At 43.9% G+C, this 20,315-nt stretch overlaps 1 protein-coding gene across 1 annotated transcript in view; it reads right to left on the minus strand.

The window, feature by feature from the left end:
* The window catches only part of CLIC5 (chloride intracellular channel 5), a 153,564-nt gene extending 134,953 nt beyond the window's left edge, over positions 1-18,611 (minus strand). Inside the window, exon 1 of the mRNA XM_026507325.4 lies at positions 18,037-18,611. Coding sequence (XP_026363110.4) covers positions 18,037-18,567 — 531 coding nt within the window. The 5' untranslated portion in view covers positions 18,568-18,611. The remainder of the gene's footprint in view (positions 1-18,036) is intronic.
* Between the last annotated feature and the right edge of the window lie 1,704 nt (positions 18,612-20,315).

The following is a 20,315-nucleotide window of genomic DNA, read 5'->3' on the forward strand; positions in this document are numbered from 1 at the left end:
AGTGAGTTGTGTGTGGAATGGGTTGTCCCAGCTTACGAGAGCCAACCGTGCACATCCCTTCCCAACTCGCTGTTCAGTGATGCCACACTGGCAGCTTGAAATTGGCTTTGGTGGGAATATTTGCACTATAGAAACCAGCAAATACTAAAAATTGAGACTTTTCCCCCCAGAGAAGCTGTTGCTAATCGTTTACTGTGCTCAATGTGCAAACTGACTTTATTAGGGTCTTTACTCCCTTGGTACGAACTTCTTTACACCAATTACTACAGCTGTTATTTCTCCATGCCAGTGAGATCTCAACAGCTGATCTTGTCCCTCTTTCTACTTTTACACCCGTATGTCTGCATGCCTATGGGGCACATCAACCTATATAGGCCAGGACACATTAAAGTGTTGAACACACCTCCCTTTACCCAAACTTCCTCCTCCTTAATCTGTAGTGTCACATTTCCCATGGTCTTCTACATCCAAGGAGGTACGCGGTCTCAGATGTTCTACTCCCCTAAGTAATTTTCACTGACTGCATGTTTTTCATCGTTCTTTGTATTAGTCCAGACTCTCATGGCCTCTCACCTGTGATGTAATGTTGACTGTTCATCTTAACCAGCTAACTGGTCTACTGGCTGCCATCGTCCTTATTGTATCAGAGTTTCGTAGCTGTTCAAATGTGATCAGTCATTATTCTGCTTTGCCAAAGGAGCTGTGTCCTGAGATGGTAAGGATGGGGCAAGTCTCCCCAAGGTTCCTCTGCATTTCCTAAGGTCTTGTTCTCTGAGGAGAATGAGAAAAATGATAGACTGGTCTTTTTAATGCTATGGCAGCAGGGACTGTACCTGTGGTATGCACCACTGAATCCCCAACATCTGGCACTAAGCCAGGAACAGAAGAGACACTGATTCCTACCTGCTACCCCAGTGCCCACATTTCTTTCAAAGTTTAAGACCTGCTTCCTCCATGAAGCCTTCCCAGATCAATCCAATCCTCTTTTATCCCTGTTTTTTTTTTCCCGCCTTTAAAGATTTATTTATTTGAGAGAGAGAGAGAAAGCACAAATGGGGGGAGAGAGAAAAGCAGGTTCCCCGCCGAGCCAGGAGCCTGATGCAGGACTCAGTCCCAGGACCCCGGGATCCTGACCTGAGCTGAAGGCAGACGCTTAACCAATTGAGCCACCCAGGCGCCCCTCCTCTTTCATCTCTGAATGCCTTTAGTGCTTATTTGGTACTGTGCATCGTATGTTCTAGAAACTCTTGTATTAACTTCTAAATGCTTCAGAGTGTTCATCCTTCTCCCTGAGCCAGCTGGTCACAGTCTCACAGAAAGAAGCCCATCTTAGACGGCTTTTCTATCTCTCACAGTATCGGCACGTGAAGGACAGAGTGCAGGCTCAATAAAGATTAATTGACCTTTGATTTGAAAGGGATGAAAGAGATGCATAGAACGGTGTAGGCAATTGACTTGTGTTCCTTCTTGCAGCTATTAAACTTTTATCATAGAATAAGAACATATCACACTCAAAAGGGAATTGTTCAACCTTCACCCTCACATTTTCTCAGTAAACAAACCCCTCCCCCCACCCCAGGTAACCTTCCCTGCTTCGACTTCCCAGGTTACTTTGTTTGTTTGTTTGTTTTTAATCAAGTATGTAATACATTTTTAATGTAAATATAGATTTACATTTAATTACAATGAGTGTACAATTAGCGACATCTTTTTTTTTTCTTTTTTAATGTTTTTTTATTATGTTAGTCACCAGCCAGGTTAGTTTGAATAAGGAGAAGGACCCTGATCTGTGAGTCTGGGTTTCAGGATTAATGCTCCATTCGGCCCTGGTGTTTGAAGGGGCCGCTTCTTCGATCCTCAAAGTTACTGCCGCTTGGATGGATAGCATTTGCACAGAGAGACGCTCAGGGAACCTGGGCTCGGCTGATGGATACTGACAGCTTTACTGAGATTCACAAGAGCTGATTATTAGCTGAAGGGCTTTGCCTAAACAGTTGCCGGTTTAAACCAATTGATTCCTCTGAACTTGTAGCACAGGTACTATTTATTAATATGAATAATTTTCATCGGTGATTTCTTTATTTTGTGGGCAGGACCACTCTTCGGTCTCACTAAAGCCAGCCACCCACCCTGCTATTTTTCAGAGGAAGGAATAAAGGTTCAGAGAAGGGCCTGTGACCACACAGCTGATTGACGTTCATGCCAGATCTGAACCCAGCTCACCCTAGGATAGAATCGTCCTATAGAACATTCTGCAGTAGTAACAATATTCCATATCTGCACTTTCCAATACAGTAGCCATTAGCCCCAAGTGGCTGTTGAGCCCTTGAAATGTGGCTATATGACTGAGGAACTGAATCTCCGATATTTTTTCATGTAAATTAATTTAAATTTAAATAGCCATAAGTGGCTAATGACCATTGTTTCAAATAGCACAGTTCTAGAACAGCCAAGCCAGTTCATGGGGGGTTGCTACTGCAAATAGAAGAAGCCGATCTACGCAGCACCTTCCTTTCCTGCCACCACAGAACAGGACTAGACTCCTTCTGCAGAGGGAAAACACACACGGCTTCAGTGCAGTCAACACGAGGCACTTATGTCAGTTACCCATCACCACCCCACATATTTGCTATGCAATTGTTATCACCGAAACCTCGGAACGTTAGTGGTTTCCTTAACAATGCATTCTCTTATTTATTTTGGCTGTTGCCATGTTACCGCTGTGTGCCAAGCCATGGCAATAATGGGAGGCCGATGGCTTGTGACAGGCCTGGCCACTTCTGTCGACCCACAGACTCATGAAGGGATGTGGAAGGCTCTGCTATCAAGCATAAAAGTGAGGCATGGCTTAAAGCCCGGATTTCTAATCTTTGTCCTCACAAGATCTTTGTCTTGCACAGAACACTTGGTTTCAGGCCTCATTCACATGGGAGGCCATCTCATATTTTTGAGGGAGTGTCATCCGAGAGCAGAGCTGCCAGTTAGCCCATTCTCCCATGTAGACAATATGGTTCACACACAAATTCATCCTCAACACTTGGGGCTTGGGTACTGGGAGGTAGCTTGAAAATAGGATTCCCTCATAGGAGTAGTAGAGCCCACTCCTAAGATTTTCCAGAGGAACTCATGGAATCGCCAGAGTTTGAATGGGAAGAGGCTAAAAGATGGCGCTGCCTTCCAGCTTGTGCTAGTAAATGATTAGCTGGGACATCTATTTTCTTGTCTCTTCAAAGGTACAAAATGTTGCAAGTGACAACGTACTCTTTTAAAAAAGAATGGAAAGGAGGAAGGTCAGCAAACAACCCTTGTCTGAGGCCAAAATATTTGCCATGGTTGTCTCCCACAAAATCGCTTTAGTGTCATTATCATTAGATTTTAGTCCGGTTGGACTTCATGACTACATTCCAAACTGTGATTCAAACTTGAATTCAAGGGGCCAATGTTTGGAAAGAAAGGAGAAGCAACTCAAAAGAAGTGGGAATCTTAAAGTCAGTTAGGACAGTCTCCACTTCTGGCCAGAAAGGAGGAAAGGGACCCAGCTTTACACTTAACAACCAGATCATTACTTTAAATGACTAGTAAAGCAGACCAACTCTATAAAGTGATAGACATTTTTGGACATTGGGGAGAGGCAGCACCGAATCCAAATAGAGCTGGATGGTGTCTCTCCGTTGAGGGGACAACAGAGTTTGGGGTATGGAAACATGAGTGCAACTAGAATTCACAGATCTAAATACCAGAGGGGATGGAGCTGTAGAGAGAAAGACAGAGCAAGAGAGAGGGAGGGAGAAACTACCAAGTGTGCGGAAAGAACTGGAAATGAATAGGAGAAAGTCCCAGGATCTCACACAGGAAAGGGTAGTAGTTTGGTTCACAGCAGTCAGAGTGGAAAGACCTCCTTGTACACATTAGATGGAGTCCTCAGAAGGATGTTGCTTCAGGAGTGGAGCTAAACCATTTTGAGGATGGGATTTTCTGGACTCACCCTCACAAAGATTACAAGTAAGCTTCAGAAGGATCAAACTCATTCCAAGTAACTTAACTGCAACTCAGAATGAGGCCCAACGCTTTAAAGAAACACAACAAAGTCCAGTATCAAACAACATAAAAGTCACTATAGGACATTAAAAGGTCATTAAGAGTAGACTCCATATGTTTAAGAAGGTAGAAGAAAACACGAATATGATAAGGAGAGAATTGGCAAAAAATTCAACACTTAGATTAAATCAACAAATAACTTGAGGGATGAGAATTACCAAATTCGTCCACAAAGAAAGCTATCCCTGGATATCCCTATATCTATTAAATACACTGAATTTTAAGGGAGGGGAAAACCTTCCTACCAAGAAACTTCTAGTGAAGATGCCTCCACTGGCAAATTCTACAAAACTATTAAGGAAAAAAATCGTACCAATTCTACAAAAGCTCTCTCAAAAACAGAAGAGGAGGAAACACATTCTCAACTCACTCTATAAGGCCTGCATTATCTTGATAACAAAACCAGAAAAAGAAATTGAAAGAAAACTACAGACTAATATTTCTCATGAACACAGAGGCAAAAAAATTAACAAAATTGTACTAAATCAAATCTAGCTATCTATAACAATAATAATAAATCATGAAGTGAGGTTGATTCCAGAAATGTAAGGTTGGTTTAATGCCTGAAAATCAATGAATTTATTTCACATTACAGAAGAATCACATGAGAGGTGCCTGGGTGGCTCAGTAGGTTAGGCGACCCACTCTTGATTTTGGCTTGGGTTATGGTCTCCAGGTTGTGAGATCTAACCCCACGATGTGTCAGGCTTTGTGCCCAGCAGGGAGTCATATTGAGATTTTCCCTCTCCCTCTGGCTTCCCCCTACTCGCACGCTCTCACTCACATGCACTCGCTCACTCTCTCTCTAAAATAAATAAAATCTTTTAAAAAAGAAAAACCACATGATAACCTCACATTTGGCAAAATTCAATACACAGTCATGCTTTAAAAACTCTTTAAAGAACTAGGAATAGAAGGGAACTTCAGACATCTGTGAGGGGTACCTGGGTGGCTCTGTTGGTTAAGTATCTGCCTTTGGCTCAGGTCATGATCTCAGGGTCCTGGGATTAAGCCTCATGTCAGGCTCCCTGATCAGCAGGGGAGTCTGTTTTTCCATCTCCCTCTGCCCCTCTCCCCTTCTGCTCTCTCTCTCAAATAAATAAATAAAATCTTTAAAATAAATAAATAAAATCTTAAAAATAAAGACATCTGTGAAAGGCATACAGTTAACATCATCCTTAATGATGAAAGATTGAATGTTTTCCTTCTCAGACTGGGAACAAAGCAAGGAAGGAAGGAGTAAAAGAAAGAATATGGACTGGAAAGGAAGAAATAAAGATGTCCTTTTTTACAGATGACGTGAGAATATAGGAGAAAATCTTTGTGACCTTGGGTTAGACAATCATGTCTTAGAAAGGACACAAAAAGCACAAATCATAGAAGAAAAAAATTGAAAAATGGACTTTTCAAGATCAAAAACTTCTGTGTTCAAAAGACACTATTCTGGAAATGAAAAGTCAAGCCACAGACTTGTAAACTATTTGTAAAACACTGTATCTAATAAAGAAATTGTATTGTGAATATCTAAAGAACTCTTAAAATTCAATATAAAAAGACATGATACTAAAATAATAAAAACGCAACATCACTCATCATCAGGGAAACGCCAATCAAAACCACAATGAGATATCACCTCATACCTGTCAGAATAGCTAAAATCAAAAACACAAGAAACAACAGGTGTTGGTGAAGATGTGGAGAAAAGGAATAGTTTGCACTGTTGGTGAGAATGAAAACTGATGCCGTCACTGTGGAACACAGTATGGAGGTTCCTCAAAGAGTTCAAAATAGAACTGCTTGCAATCCAGTAATTGCACAACTGGATATTTACCCCAAAAATACAAAACCACTAATTCAAAGGGATACATGCACTCTTAGGTTTAGAGTGGCATTATTTACAATAGCCAAATTGTGGAAGCAGCCGAAGGGTCCATCGATTGATGAATATGGATGAAGAAGAGGTGGTGGATATAGATGATGGAATATTACTCAGTCATAAACAAGAAACGAGATCTTGCCATTTGCACCAAGATGGGTGAAGACTGAGAGTATAATGCTGAGTGATATAAGCCACACATATGTGGAAAGTAAGAAACAAACAAACAAACACAGGATAAAAAAAAGAGAGAGAGAAACAAACCAAGTAATAGATGGAGAACAAACTGATAGTTACCAGAGGGGAGGTGGGTGGGGGATGGGTGAAATAGGAGATGGGGACTAAGCAGGGGACTTGTTGTGATGAGCACTGGTTTCTGTATGGAAGTGTTGAATCACTATATTGTACCCTTGACACTAATATAACACTGTATGTTAACTATACTAGGATTAAAAATTTTTTTTTTATTTGACAGAGAGAGAGACAGCCAGCGAGAGAGGGAACACAAGCAGGGGGAGTGGGAGAGGAAGAAGCAGGCTCATAGCCGAGGAGCCTGATGTGGGGCTCGATCCCATGACGCCGGGATCACGCCCTGAGCCAAAGGCAGACGCTTAACCGCTGTGCCACCCAGGCGCCCCGGATTAAAGTTTTTTTAAATGTGAATTAAAGCTGCAAGGAAACACCGTTATACATTTCCCGGTGTGCCTAAAACTGAAAAGATTGAAAATACCAAGTACTGGAAAGAAAGCAAGTAGAAGTCTCATACAAATTCTGGCAGTCACTTGGAAAATAATTTGAAAGTTTTTGATAAGATGAAATACCCACTGACCATACGATCCAGTAATTCCACTCCTAAGTATTTGCCCAAGAGAAAGGAAAACATAATCAATGCAGACGCTTACATGTGCGTGTTTATAGCCACTTTGTTATAATAGCCCCAAACAGAGACAGAACCCAAGTGTCCATCAACTGGCGAATGCACGCACAAGTTGTGGTATCCTCACACCACGGAACACTACTTAGTAATAAAAAGGAACAAACAGCTGGTCGATATGCCAACATGGATGAATTAGAAAGCTTAATGCTAAGTGAAAGAAACCGCACACAAAAGATTACAGAGTTTAACTCCATGTACGTACTTTCTAAAAGGCAAAACTATAGTGTTAGAAAGAGGAGCAGTGGTTTCCAGGAGTCGGAGCGTGGCTGGGAGGAGACTGATGACAAATGAACAGGACCGAACTGTTTGAGGTGATGGAAATGTCTTACATCACGATCGTGGCGGTTGTTACACAATTGAACACGCTTGTCAAAACTGACTGAAGGGTACGTTTCAAATGGCTAGATGTATGCAAATTATATCCCAATAAAATTTGCCCCAAAGAAGCATGATACATAATAGGGTATATGGTAATATTGTTAGGTATTAAATAAGAGGGGAAAAAAGGAGAGAATTTTAAATATTGAACACACATATATACGCTGGAATGTCGCAAAATATCTCAGGAAGCAAGCATATATGTGAAATTTTGAGAATGAACTGCTTCATAATGGAAACGGGGTATCTGAGGGGTTATGACGGAGGAGAGACTCTCTCTTTTGTAGCTTTCAAATTTTGAACCATGCAAATAATAAGCCTATGTAAAGGGGGAGAAAAGTCAGTAAAGTTCCAAAACCTGCTATTATTTGGTATGATTTGAGTCAAAATCCTCTTTCTATGTGTGAACATCTCTCTTCGTTACTCATCATTTCCTCCTTCCCCTATTTTAAAAATCACGGGGCTGCCTGAGAGTATGTTCAATATTTACTTCAGAGCATAGCAATAATATAAACTTACACTGTGACTAAGAGAGGGTCCCTGTGGGGTGGAGGTCGTTTTCCTGCAGGGTAGAATGAAGTTCCAGGCACAGCAGGTTAGAAGCCAGTGGGGGTTCTCAGGCTTACCTCCTACAACTATCTGTTTTATAGGTGAGACATCTAAGCCCCAGAGAGTACATGTGACTTCCCTAACATTGCACAGTCAGTGTCAGAATCCAGATGGGGACCCAGCTCTTAAGCCTTATTACGGAGATAATACCAGGAGAGCAGGCTGACTTAGCACGGAGCCCGGTTCAAAGTAAACATTCGGTAAATATGAATTTCCCCATTGCTTCTTCCCCCTATATCAGCTGGCGTCTCATCAGGACTCACCAGCCACCCACCCCCACCTCAAAGTCAAATATCAGTGGATGCGGGGACGTAAGGGCCTTTGCTTTAATGCTGACCACATTTCTCAGAATACACAACTAAGTGTTCTCTCCAAAAAAAAAGAACTTAACTGCTTTTCCCATAAGTGCTCAGTTTCAGTCAATTTGACCAAAATTTATGAGCCCGGGCTCCGTGCTAACAGCGGGTATACCTACACAGGGGAGTAAGATGTGGCCAGAATGCTTTCCCCGCGGTGCTTTCAGACCAGGGAGGAACAGCCGTACTTGGATGACTGAAATGTTAGGTGACACATGCTAAGAAGGAGGTAAGCACTAAGGGCATCTCGCATAGAACCACCTGGGGGTTTAGAAATGGCTTCGCAGGTGAAATGAGTCCAGAAAGATGAGGAGAAGTTGGTCAGCTGACAGAGGAGAGGAAATGCTAGAGACAGAGGAGTCAGCGTGGGCCAAGCTAGGAGGGGCAGAGCAGCGTCCACTCTGCAGGGAGCTTGGCAATCTGGGGGCGTAATGAATGAGGCACGATGTGGAGGGAGATGGGACCAGAGAGGCCGTTAGGTTGTTGGGGCAGGGCTAAGATCTTGGTTATGCTCAAGGGTGGACTTGATCACATTGACAAGGGGCAGGGCTTAAAGCAGAGAAGTTAAGTATCCAATAGGCCAATTTGTTCCAGGGGATGGTCCTTACTCCATTAGGTGGCTGAAGGATACCTGAGGGTTCACTGGACTCTGAGCAACACTTACGGAGCCCCTGTGACAAGTCCAGCAGCCCACGGGACACTGTGCTGCAGAGGTAAGTAAAATGTGGTCCCTTCCTCAAGGATCTAACAGTCTGGTGAGCTACTCTTTAGAAAATGGGGGCCCAGGAGCACCTGGGTGGCTCAGTCGGTTAAGCGTCTGCCTTCAGTTCAGGTCATGATCTCAGAGTCATGGTGGAGCCCAGAGCTGGGCTCTCTCCTCAGCGGGGAGTCTGCTTCTCCCTCTCCCTCTTCCTCCTCCTCCAGCTCATGCTCTGTCTCTGTCTCTCTCTCTCTCTCTCTCTCTCAAATAAATAAATAAAATCTTTAAAAAATCAGAGCCCAGAAAAGGATCTGTCGTCTGCTAGTCCAACACTGTGCCCCTCCCCCAATATTCTGATCGGCAGCCCCCACCCGGTCAGTTGGTGTTCTCTCCCCCAGTGTTGACACTACTCACCTTCTCCTGGTTAATGTGCTTGGTTTGGCTTCTATGTCTATTGACAGGCAGTGTTTGGTCAATTATATGGATGCAGAAACACAAAGGCAGGCCCAGGAGCAAGGACACATTGCATTAGCTGTGGTGACATTGTTACCACAGGCTGCTCCTTGTACTGTTTAACACTGACAGCTGTGGGACTCCTCAAGTCCTTCGATTCTAATGTTCCTTCAGAGCTCAACAAATCAAATTAAGCACTCAGAATATTGGCTTTCTGCCCAGCTTCAGAATGATGTTAAGAACGTGCCAGGCATTCTCATCAATGTCTGGGATCTAATGAGATGAGGGCACAAACAGTCCACAGACTTCTCACAGAACCCCTTGCATTTGGTGGAACTACGGACCCCAGGAGCGGCTGTCCATGTTCCCATGCCTCGACTCGACTAATCGCTACCTGCAGGGCTGTCGTGAGTTGAAGAGTGCCTCCCTCCCCAAAGATAGATCCTCCCAGAACCTGTAAATTATTTGGAAAAAAGAGTCTTCATGGCTTTAATTAAATTAAGGATCCTGAGATGAGATCATCCTGGATTAGGAAGGGTCCTAAATCCATTGACAAGTCTTTACAAGTGAAGAGGAGAGGGGCGCCTGGGTGGCTGGGGCGGTTAAGCGTCTGCCTTTGGCTCAGGTCATGGTCTCAGGGTCCTGGGATCTAGCACCTTCCCCAACGTGGGCTCCCTGCTCAGCACGGAGTCGGCTTCCCTTTGCCCCTCCCCACGCTCATGCTCTCTCTCTCAAATAAATAAATAAATAAAATCTTTAGAGGAGAAAACAGAGGTAGACACAGGAGAGAAGGCCATGTGATGATGGCGCAGAGGCAGGAGTGATGGAGGCACAAGCCTTGAGCCACCAGAGGCTGGGACAAGCAAGGAACAGCTCTCCCCTCGAGCTGGCAGAAGGAGTGTCACTCCGCCAGCACTTGACTGCAGACTTCTGGCCTCTAGTGTTGCAAGAGGATAAATTCCTACTGTTTTAAGCTCCCTAGTTTATGGTCATTTGTCACAGCGACTCTATGAAACTAATATGGTGGCTTGAAGCCCCCCTGTTGCAAGCCACGGGACCAGTCTTCCTCCTGTTGCCTTGCCCTGAGCAGCCCTGGCGGTGGCTCATTCCCTCCTCCCTCCCTCCCTTCCTTCGTTCAATCATTATTTAAGTAGCCATGGATTGGGTATATGAGAATAGATAAAAGGCAAGAGTTCACACTAGAGAGAGAGAGATACAGACATAAAGAGGTAATTGTAACATTCAGTGTTATGGGCTGAATTGTGTTCTCCCAAAATGTATCTGTTTAATCCTAATCCCTAGTACCTCAGAATGTGACTGTCTTTGGAGATAAGGTCCTTAATGAGGTAATGAAGTTAAAATTAGATCATTAGGTGGGCCCTGGTCCAATGTGACTGGTTGTCCTTATAAGAAGAGGAAATTAGGACACAGACACACACAGAGAAAGGACCATGTGAAGACACTGGAGGAAAATGACCATCTATAAACCAGGGAGAGAGGCCTTGGAAGAAATCAACTCTGCCGACACCTTAGTTGAGAAAATACATTTCTGTTGTTTAGGCCATGCAGTCTGAGGTACTTTGCTATGGGAACTCTAGAAAACTGATACATTGAAGTAAGAGCAATGAACAGCAATAGGGGAGATTCCATCCAGCCCTGCCTGGAGGAGCCAGGTGACGCCACTACAAGAGATGACCTCTAGGACAGTGAGTTGTCTCCAGAAGGGATAGTATTAAGAGCGAAAGTTTGAGCAAAAGCCCAGTCTTTAAATGGCATGAAGAGTGCAGTAAAATACAAGTCAACACTTTTCGGGGCAAAGAGTGAATGGGGAGTAGCAGCTGACAAGGTAGGTCTTGGCTGAAAGCCTGATGGAGCACGAGGACCTTCATATATATTCTCTTCCTTCTGGCCTTTTCCCTGGAGACAGTGGGGAGCACTGCATGGCTAGAAACAGGGCATGGTCAGATGCGCTCTTTATATGGACCATGCTGGTGACTATGTGGGGGTTTCCTGGGAGAGAGATTAGCCTAGAGGCAGAGTGACCAGTTGAATAACTGTGGCCAAGATGACAATGGCCAGTGGTGGCCAAGATGGAGAGAATATTCAGGAGGCGAAATTGACTAGACCATTGGGAAGTGAAGAAGTAGAAACCTATGTTACTCAAAAGTTTTAGTTTGTATAAGTGGTGATACTGCCCACCAAGGTAGCTGTGGCTACATTGACATGAAGCTTGCAGTCCTTGGGGGAAAATGTCCAAAATTTTCCCTAGAAAACAGGTGGATCCTAGTATGGGTATTTATGTCAGAATATCACATCGCCTTCATTTTCAGAGCTGACATAATCCCCATAATGATTCACGTACTGCTCCTTCGTTACTCTTTCGGGAGGGTTTCATCACAAGGTTTCTTTCTTTTTTTTTTTTTAATTTATTTATTCGACAGAGATAGAGATAGCCAGTGAGAAAGGGAACACAAGCAGAGGGAGTGGGAGAGGAAGAAGCAGGCTCATAGCGGAGGAGCCTGATGCAGGGCTCGATCCCATAACGCCGGGATCACGCCCTGAGCCGAAGAAGGCAGACGCTTAACTGCTGTGCCACCCAGGCGCCCCTCATCACAAGGTTTCTTGAGATACGAAAAGGCTTAGACCAAGCAACCGGCTCCATAGGAAGGAAAAGGAATAAATTGGGCCATTCATAGCACATTCTACTCCCCCTACATGGACATAAAAGATATAGGTAGGGCAAGTGGAACGCATCACAATGATAAATAACATTAAGGGTTCGTGAACTCTTCTGAGATTATCTTCCACAGAAAAAATTTGCATAGACCTTTAGAATGTTCCAGAACCTCCCAAAGCGTATCCATGAACATCCAGCATCCCAGGCTAGGAATGCCAATATAAAGGAAAGTACCCTGGATTTAGAGGCCAAAGTCCCAGCCTGCTACTAATTTGCAGGCAGCCATGGGCAAGTTTGTGAAGTTCTCTGGTTTTTAATTTTCATGTCATAGCACTAGAATTCTGTGACCTCTTTGATCGATGGCATTGGCTCACAAAGCCAACTAATTCATATAAGCTCCAGAAAATGATTTTGAATAAAATTGGGATTTGATTATGTTCCCAGCACCCTCATTAGGAAGAAATTATGAGAAGAATAGAAATCTTTGTTCACTCCTGCTCATTGCTCCATTTTTGTATAAACTTCATTTGTTCCATGAAAGCACGATTGGACACATGCAACGGGCTCAGACTTGTCTCTTCTCACAGTGTTTCCAAGGACACACTTGACATGCCTTATTAGTGACACCAGGGATCGTGGACTAGGAAGAACCTCTCAGGGCTCCAGCCATTTCTAGACATCTAAGGGCTAGCTACAATCTTTAAGTAGTCCAGCCAAGCTGAGACAGAACACACAAACACATTTTTTTAAACTGGAAACTATGCTGAAACAATATCAATAAAAACTTTGTGCTGAATCTGCATACTGTCCAGCCCAAATGTAACAAAACTAGATGCACATACAGCTAAGATACGAATCAGCTTCACACTGCCCAGCTTTCTCCTGAAATTTGTCTGTATGTAGCCAAGAATCCAAATACCTGGACATAGCCAGATAGTTCGTCGACTGAATAAATTACCAAAAAATATATAGGTAGTCATTTTACACAACGAATTTACATCTAAATGCTTGAACTAATTTTAGAAATGAAGCTTGCAAAAACAAAACAGAAAACAAACCAACAAAAAGAAATGAAGTTTGCTACGTGTCTGCACATAGTGCATGGAAACGCTATTTAATTTGCTTATCCATCACCGTAAACATTGCTTTGCTCCTGACGTCACTCTCAGTTGCCTTCAGGATAAAATCTAAGACCCCCAGTTTGCTGTGCAAACTGCATTCCTAGGTCTCCAAGGTCATCACCTTCTCTAAACCTGTGCATACCGTCTCTCCACGCTGTTCCTGTTAGAATCAGCTAATGGTACATTCCTTAAATGTCCACTAACTATAGGGCACAGTGCTTAAAATAAAAATTATTATTTTATGGGTGATTCAGATTCATCACAATAAATAATAATTTAAGCTCATAAATATTGAGTGCTTATTATATGTCAGATACTATGCCAAGCAATTAAGTGGCTTATCTTACTTAATCTTCATAACAATCCTACGAGGAGCATACTATTATAAAATCCATTTTACCAATGAGGAAACTGAGGCTCAGAGAAGCTAAACAATTGAACAGAAAGTAACTGGTTAAGCCAGGTTTCAAACTATGCAACTTCAAAACCTGCTCCACGACATCTCCTGCCTCCAGCATCAGCGGCATAGATTACCTGCAGGACAGTGGTGTTCGTTTGTCCCATTTTTCTTTGTAATAACCATCATCAGAATACCTTTTTTTCTTTGCATTAAACAAAATAACAGACATCTCTCTCTTTCTTCCTTTCTCTTTCCCCCACTTTGTCTCTGTCTCTCTCATTCTCTCTCTTTCTGCTTTCCTCTCTCCCTCTCTCCCTCACTCTCTCTCTCTCTTATACGCGCACATGCAAACACAATTATGTGTACAGGTCCCTCCGTTTTAGCAGAAAATATAGACAATTCTCACAATCCTATGTGGCAAATTCTGAACCAACCACCCCTCTTGGCTTCCTATAATATGGAACTCTCGCTTGGTACCTTTTTTTCACTGGCTGTCAGTGAGTTACCTGGAAGCAGTTATTTCTCCCCTTTTATTATCTTCAAGAATTGTGCTTCTCTGTCTCTCCTACAAGACAGTTGGAGTTAAGATGTGGGTGTTCTTCTCTTACGAGGTACCTGGCATGTAGTAAGCATGTTGTAAATGTTGCAGGGATGGATGGGTGGATGGATGGATGGATGGATGGATGGATGGAAGGCCAGAAGGAAGGAAGAAAGGAAGGGAAGAGGGAGGGAGGAGGGAGGAAAGACAGTGTATGAGCGTGAGCACATTTTCTTGCTCATGTATTCCTGGAGAAGAGGTCCAGAGGTGAAATGGGAATAACATCACCATTCACTCAGTAGCTCTGGTCAAAACCCCTAGAGTCAACCCTGGCTCTTCTCTTTCTTTACAAATCACATCAGGAGAACCTTTCGGCTTGCTCCTCAAAGCCATTGCAGTCCTATTCCTCACCACCTCCACTGTGGTCACCACTGGCCCATCCACCCTTACCTTGCCTAGGTTTTCAACTGCCTCCAGCTGTCCTCTCTGCTTCTACTCGCTCTCTGCTGCAGTCGGCCATCATAAAGGCAGCCAGGGGGCGCCGACTGGCTCAGTCAGTTGAGCGGCCTACTCTTGATTTCAGCTCAGGTCATGGTCTCAGGGTTGGGGGATCAAGCCCTGAGTGAGGCTTTGCGCTCAGTGCAGAGTTGGCTCGAGATTCTCTCTCTCCCTCTGCCCCTTCCCCCAATGCTCTACCGCTCTCCCTCTAAAATAAATAACTGAATCTTAAAAAAAAAAAATGGCAGCCAGCTTTGATGACTCCCTTTATCACTGCGAGTAAAAGTGAAAGAGCTTCCTCCACATGCTCTGTGCCCGCCTCTACCTCTCTGGCCTCACATGCTGCCACCTTACCTCCCCTGCTCCCCCCACTCCAGCCACGCTGCCTCCTCGCTCCCCTCCTCACTGTCACTCTGTCCCAGTGCGGGGAGCTCCCAAGTATGTCCATGTCTTGATTCCCAGAACCCATGAATGTTGCTTTCTGTGGCAACAGAGACTTAGCAGATGTGATTGAATTAAGGATCATAAAATGGAGATTATCCTGTATTATCCCGGTGGACCCAAATTCATCACGTCTTCTTATCAGAAGGACGCAACAGGAGTCGGATCAGAAGAAAGCAGGGTGAGGAGAGAAGCCAGCAGAGCCACGGTGATAGGATGTGGGCCAGGAGCCAGGAATGAGGACAGCCTCTAGAAACTGGAAGAGGCAAGGAAACAGGTCGTCCCCCAAGCCTCCAGCAAGAACACAGCCTTGTCCACACCTTGTTTTAACTCCATAAGACTTAGTTCAGATTTCTGATCCCCAGAACTACAAGGGAATAGATCTGTGCTGTTTCAAGGCACTAAGGTGTGTGGTCATCTGTTATGGCAGCAACAGGACACGTTCACACCCATCACTCAGTTTCATGTTTCTTGAAGGCGTCATCACCCCCAGGCATATTTTGTATTTACTTATCTGTCCGTCAGTTGCTTTTCCCACTACAGTGCAAAGTCGGGAGACCCGGAACTTTGTTATAAACCCAGGGCCTGGCACAATAATGATCTGTTGAAAGAATAAATAAATGATATATCGTAATTAAGCAATCGCCCAACACCCTGAAATGGCTTGAGCCTCAGTAAAATGTTGGTTGAACACACAGTGACAAACCTGTGTGACATTTTTCCTGGCTTGTCTAGAACAGCTGAAAATGCGCATAAGGGAGTATGGGTTACCACGAATCCCAAGTGGTCTACACCGAAACAGCTCAGGGGAACAATCACCCCAGGACTCCATGGCAACAAGCCCTGCTAGGGAGATGATGAGCCCTAAAGCACACCTGAGCCCCATCCAATGCAGGGCTTGCAGCCTTCTGCCATCCCCCCACCCCAGCGCTGGGGGAGGAAGGAGCCTGAGCAGGTGACCCTCAGACCTTCCACCCCCATGCAAGCAGACAAGCCCCCGCACCCCCGCCTTCGCGTATAATTTCCATTCAACAAAGAGTAAAGAAGTACAGTGGGGATGGTGGGTGATTGGGATGCAGGGATTGTGAGCACCACTCTTCTTAGATATTCAGTGCTGCTGAATATCTTTAAAATGAGTTCACACACAGGAGCTGAGGTCTCTTGGTTAATTATATGAAAAAGAATGTAAACCTAAAGAGTTCATTAACGCCAGTATTTGCTTTCAGGAACCACAGATCTTGAATAACGTAGAGCCGCACATTCCTATCAAGCAGCTTTTCCTGTTGCTAATACCAGCGGGAGATGCCAATTCTTCTGTTTCCTCCTACTTCTCTTTGGTTCAACACCAGTGGCAGGCTAATTTTTGGTGAAATCAACACTTTGCCAAATTTACAAACGTCTTGATGTGTCCGTAATGACGACGATGATCATAATGACAGCGGTCCACCTTGTCTGTTGTAAACAGTGGCACGGATGGTTCTGTCCTGAGAAAAATACACCTACAAGTTCTCACTAGGTGGGGGGTTTTCTTGGGGGGGGGTTTATTTTTGGTTTTTTTGGTTTCTTTTAAACTAACATAACAGTGATGTGGATTTAGAAGCTGGAAGGCTCCTTGAATGCACCTGTCCGAACGTTAGTCACCTCCTCAGTGGAGCCTGTCCTGATTCCTTCTTGCACACTTGAGCACTCCCCCCGGGAATATCCACAGCACTCAGCTGGAGCCTCTAGTTCCCCGAAATTAACCACGTGCAAGTCTGTTTCTTGCACCACATTGCTCATTTCTTGACAGTAAGTTCCCTCCCCGTCTTCCATACCCCTTTCCCCCCCAGAGCATCTCAACATAATACCATGCAAGTTTTGACGGGTACCTAAGTATGAGTCGGACACTCCAGCTAGGCGCTTTTTACAGACCTTGTGGTAGAATGGAGGAGACGCAATTTACACACGGAACAACTAGGGAAAAGTAAAAAAGTAATAATATATTAAACGAGCAAATAAAGTCTATTTTACTGGAGTTATTAGAAACCACAAAGGGGAGAAACAAGCATGAACTGAGGGTTTTGAGGATTCATTTTTATTAGCAAGAAATAGCAGCATTTACTAATACTCCGCCTTCATACTAAGAAAAGTGTAAATTTGAATATTGTCAGGGAGTGGATATTGGGGGAAAATGTTCTTCCTTCTCGATTCATAAAAATGATTTGTCTAACCCTGAAATGCTTTTTTATGTTTGGGTAATATTGTAATAAATAGTCTTTACCACAATATCAGTCTAAAACAAAGATTACCAAAGTTCTGAGTTTATATATCATAATTATTAAACATTAACATTGGCTATTATTGTCCTAATACTACTACCACTGAAATCACTTCACTTCATCAGATATTTTAGTTATATTGGTACTAAAAGGGCAGGCCCAGTGACAGAGGTAACGTTTATTGACCCTATATCTGAAGTATCTGTGACCTTAGAAATGCTAAGAAGAAACCCCCAGTGCCTGGCTGACTGCTGACTTGACTTCCTCTCTCAAGACTCGGTTTCATTTTTGAAAATCAAGTTGACAAAAGAAATCTAACCAGACAGGAAAACATACTCAATGTCTGTCACAAAGGTAAGGATTTGAGCCACATTTTCTGCTCACTTGTACGTGAACTAAAAAAACATGCTTTGCCCATGGTATATAAAAGTCAATGATTAGACACACAATTAAAATACACTTTCCAATTCTCATACTTGGAGCAGTTCTGAGGGAACTCTGGAACGGACTCATTTAACTCATTTAGTATGAGGTGAACCTCATACTCATTAACTCATTAACCAGCCCTACTCTTGAATATGTCTTGAGATCCAAGGACCGTGACATCCTGCATCTTTCCCTGGACACGCAGAGCGAAAGAAGACCCCAATTAGGCCGTCCACCCATGCAGGGGTGTCTTTCAGAGACAGCCCTTACCTTCACAAACAGGCTGATCTCAGGATCCGTGGAAGTTCGTTCGTTTTCTTCCAAACCATTAGCAGCAGAATTGCTGGTGAAGAAGGTCCTGCTCTGCTGGATGGTGAAGTTTCGGGGGGAAAGCAGGTCTTCCCCCATCATGCCTCCATCCTCCTGGGGTTCCTCTGGGCCAGGCTTCCGGTCCGGGGTTGGTGAGTGTAACTCTTCCACTGAGATGTCCCTGTCCTCCTGCCGCTCAGCTGGTTGAAGATCCTGGGACTCAGGGCATACCTCATCAGGCAGGAGGTAGTCTGCTGCTTCTGGCTGGGAAGAGGTCAAGTTCTCCTCCTCACCCCCAGCCACATACACTGACACAGAGTCATAGTCATGGGTTTCCAGTTCAGTGGCATAGACATGGTTTTCCCGCAGGCCTTCATGGATGTTATCATAGAGAGGACCTTCATCCTCTTCTGGCTGGTCTGGAAGCTCATACATCCGTTCCTTCTGGACTGTGTCATAGATGGTGCTATTTTCTTCGTCATTCATGTTCATCGATTGGATAGATCTTTCGCAGGAGGACCTGAATGAATCAGAAATTGAGAAAGGGATAAAGGATGCCGCACCGCCTTGCAGAGCAATCAACAAGCTTTTGAAACACAGTGACTAGCAACAGCTACCAATGAGAGGTCTCTAACAATCATTTACCAGAGACTTTCATCAGCAAACCACAAGTCCATTGGACACAAGATAAAGCTTACACACTCAGTTAACTCCTTCACTCCTAAGCATAGTTTCAAGCAAATGCTGGGGTTTTCCTCATTGCCAGGAATTCTGAGACTCTTTGATTTAGCAAGGGGTTGAATTATCTTCCTGGTACACATTGAAATTCTGAATATTTAGCCATTTGTCACTAAAGAGGGCTCCCTCTTCCAATTGCCTCCAAAGAGGTTGACAGCATTCAAGAATTCTCTGCAGTTCGGGAGAGAACTGTTCTGCACAATGGTAACTCATCTATGACTAGCTGAATTCATTACCTAAAACAATTCTGCAAGTATCAATACCCTATGATATATGAGTTGTACATGCTCCAGTTAGGTAATAAATTCCATTTGCATTTCTTATCTGGCAATACCACTAGGTGATTAAACGGCAGAAGGAAAAGGAGATAAATGCATTGGTCTATAGTCACATCAGTACAGACGACCCAAAAGAAAGAACTCAAAGATTTATGGCTTTGAATTTTCTTTTTAAGATTTAGTTTATTTATTTGACAGAGAGAATATAAGCAGGGAGAAGAGCAGAGGGAGGAGCCTGATGCGGGACTTGATCCCAGGACCCTGGGATCATGACCTGAGCTAAAGGCAGACGCTTAACCAACTGAGCCACCCAGGCGCCCCGAGTTTTATTTTCCCTTTTAATCCATGTGATCATTACAGTCAGCAAACCGTCACCAAGGTTCTGTTATGGACAGGACACCACACTGAGCACTAGTCATATGTGTGAGAAGATACATTCTCTGCTGTCAAGAGACTTCTAACCGTATTTGGAAGGCTAGGAAGAAAAACTAAACCCTAATGGGCACAGAATAAACTATTCAAAGGTCTTCTTAGTGCAATTGGCCCTCAGGGCAACTGGGATAAGCAGGAAGGAGCTACATGAATACATGGGGCCACCTGTTTGATGTCACCTACAGATGCCGCAAATAGACAGGCTCTTTGTTTTTAATCGAGTGCTCTGTTCTGCTAAGTCTTGTTTCCCTTCCTCACACCATGCGCCTGGATCTCTGACTGAGAACCCAGATAGATTATGAAGGGACTTTAATGTCTGGAAGTCATGTGAAAATTTAAGAAGCAAAGCAACTCTGGACAAAACATTCGATGAACGTCTTATTAACGACACTCCCTTGACCCCTTAGCTCCAACATTGTATCCAGGAATCTCCTGGAGCAAACTAGAGCAGAATTTCTAGAATTCTGGCTTCGGGGATGGCTCAAAGAATAGGTAAGTGCAAAGATGCTAGAGATAGACTTTAAAGGCTCTTGATGTTAGCCCTTTATCTTTCATTGAAAAGTGAGGTTTGATGGGTCCAAATCCCTGATGCATCACCATAGGCGTGTATAACTCAGTGGAGCCCCAGCTCAAATCCCCCTCATAATTTAAGCGCTAGAGAAAACCTAAAAGCATCATTTAGTCTAACATTCATTTTACTTTGGGAACAAGCGTGAAACCTTTCTAGGGGAGGTGAGTGGTCCGAGTTCACACACAGAGTTAATGATAGAGCTGATATCAGTGGTGATTTCC

The sequence above is a fragment of the Ursus arctos genome, unplaced genomic scaffold (assembly GCF_023065955.2).
Source record: "Ursus arctos isolate Adak ecotype North America unplaced genomic scaffold, UrsArc2.0 scaffold_29, whole genome shotgun sequence".
NCBI classification, from domain to species: Eukaryota; Metazoa; Chordata; class Mammalia; order Carnivora; family Ursidae; genus Ursus; species Ursus arctos.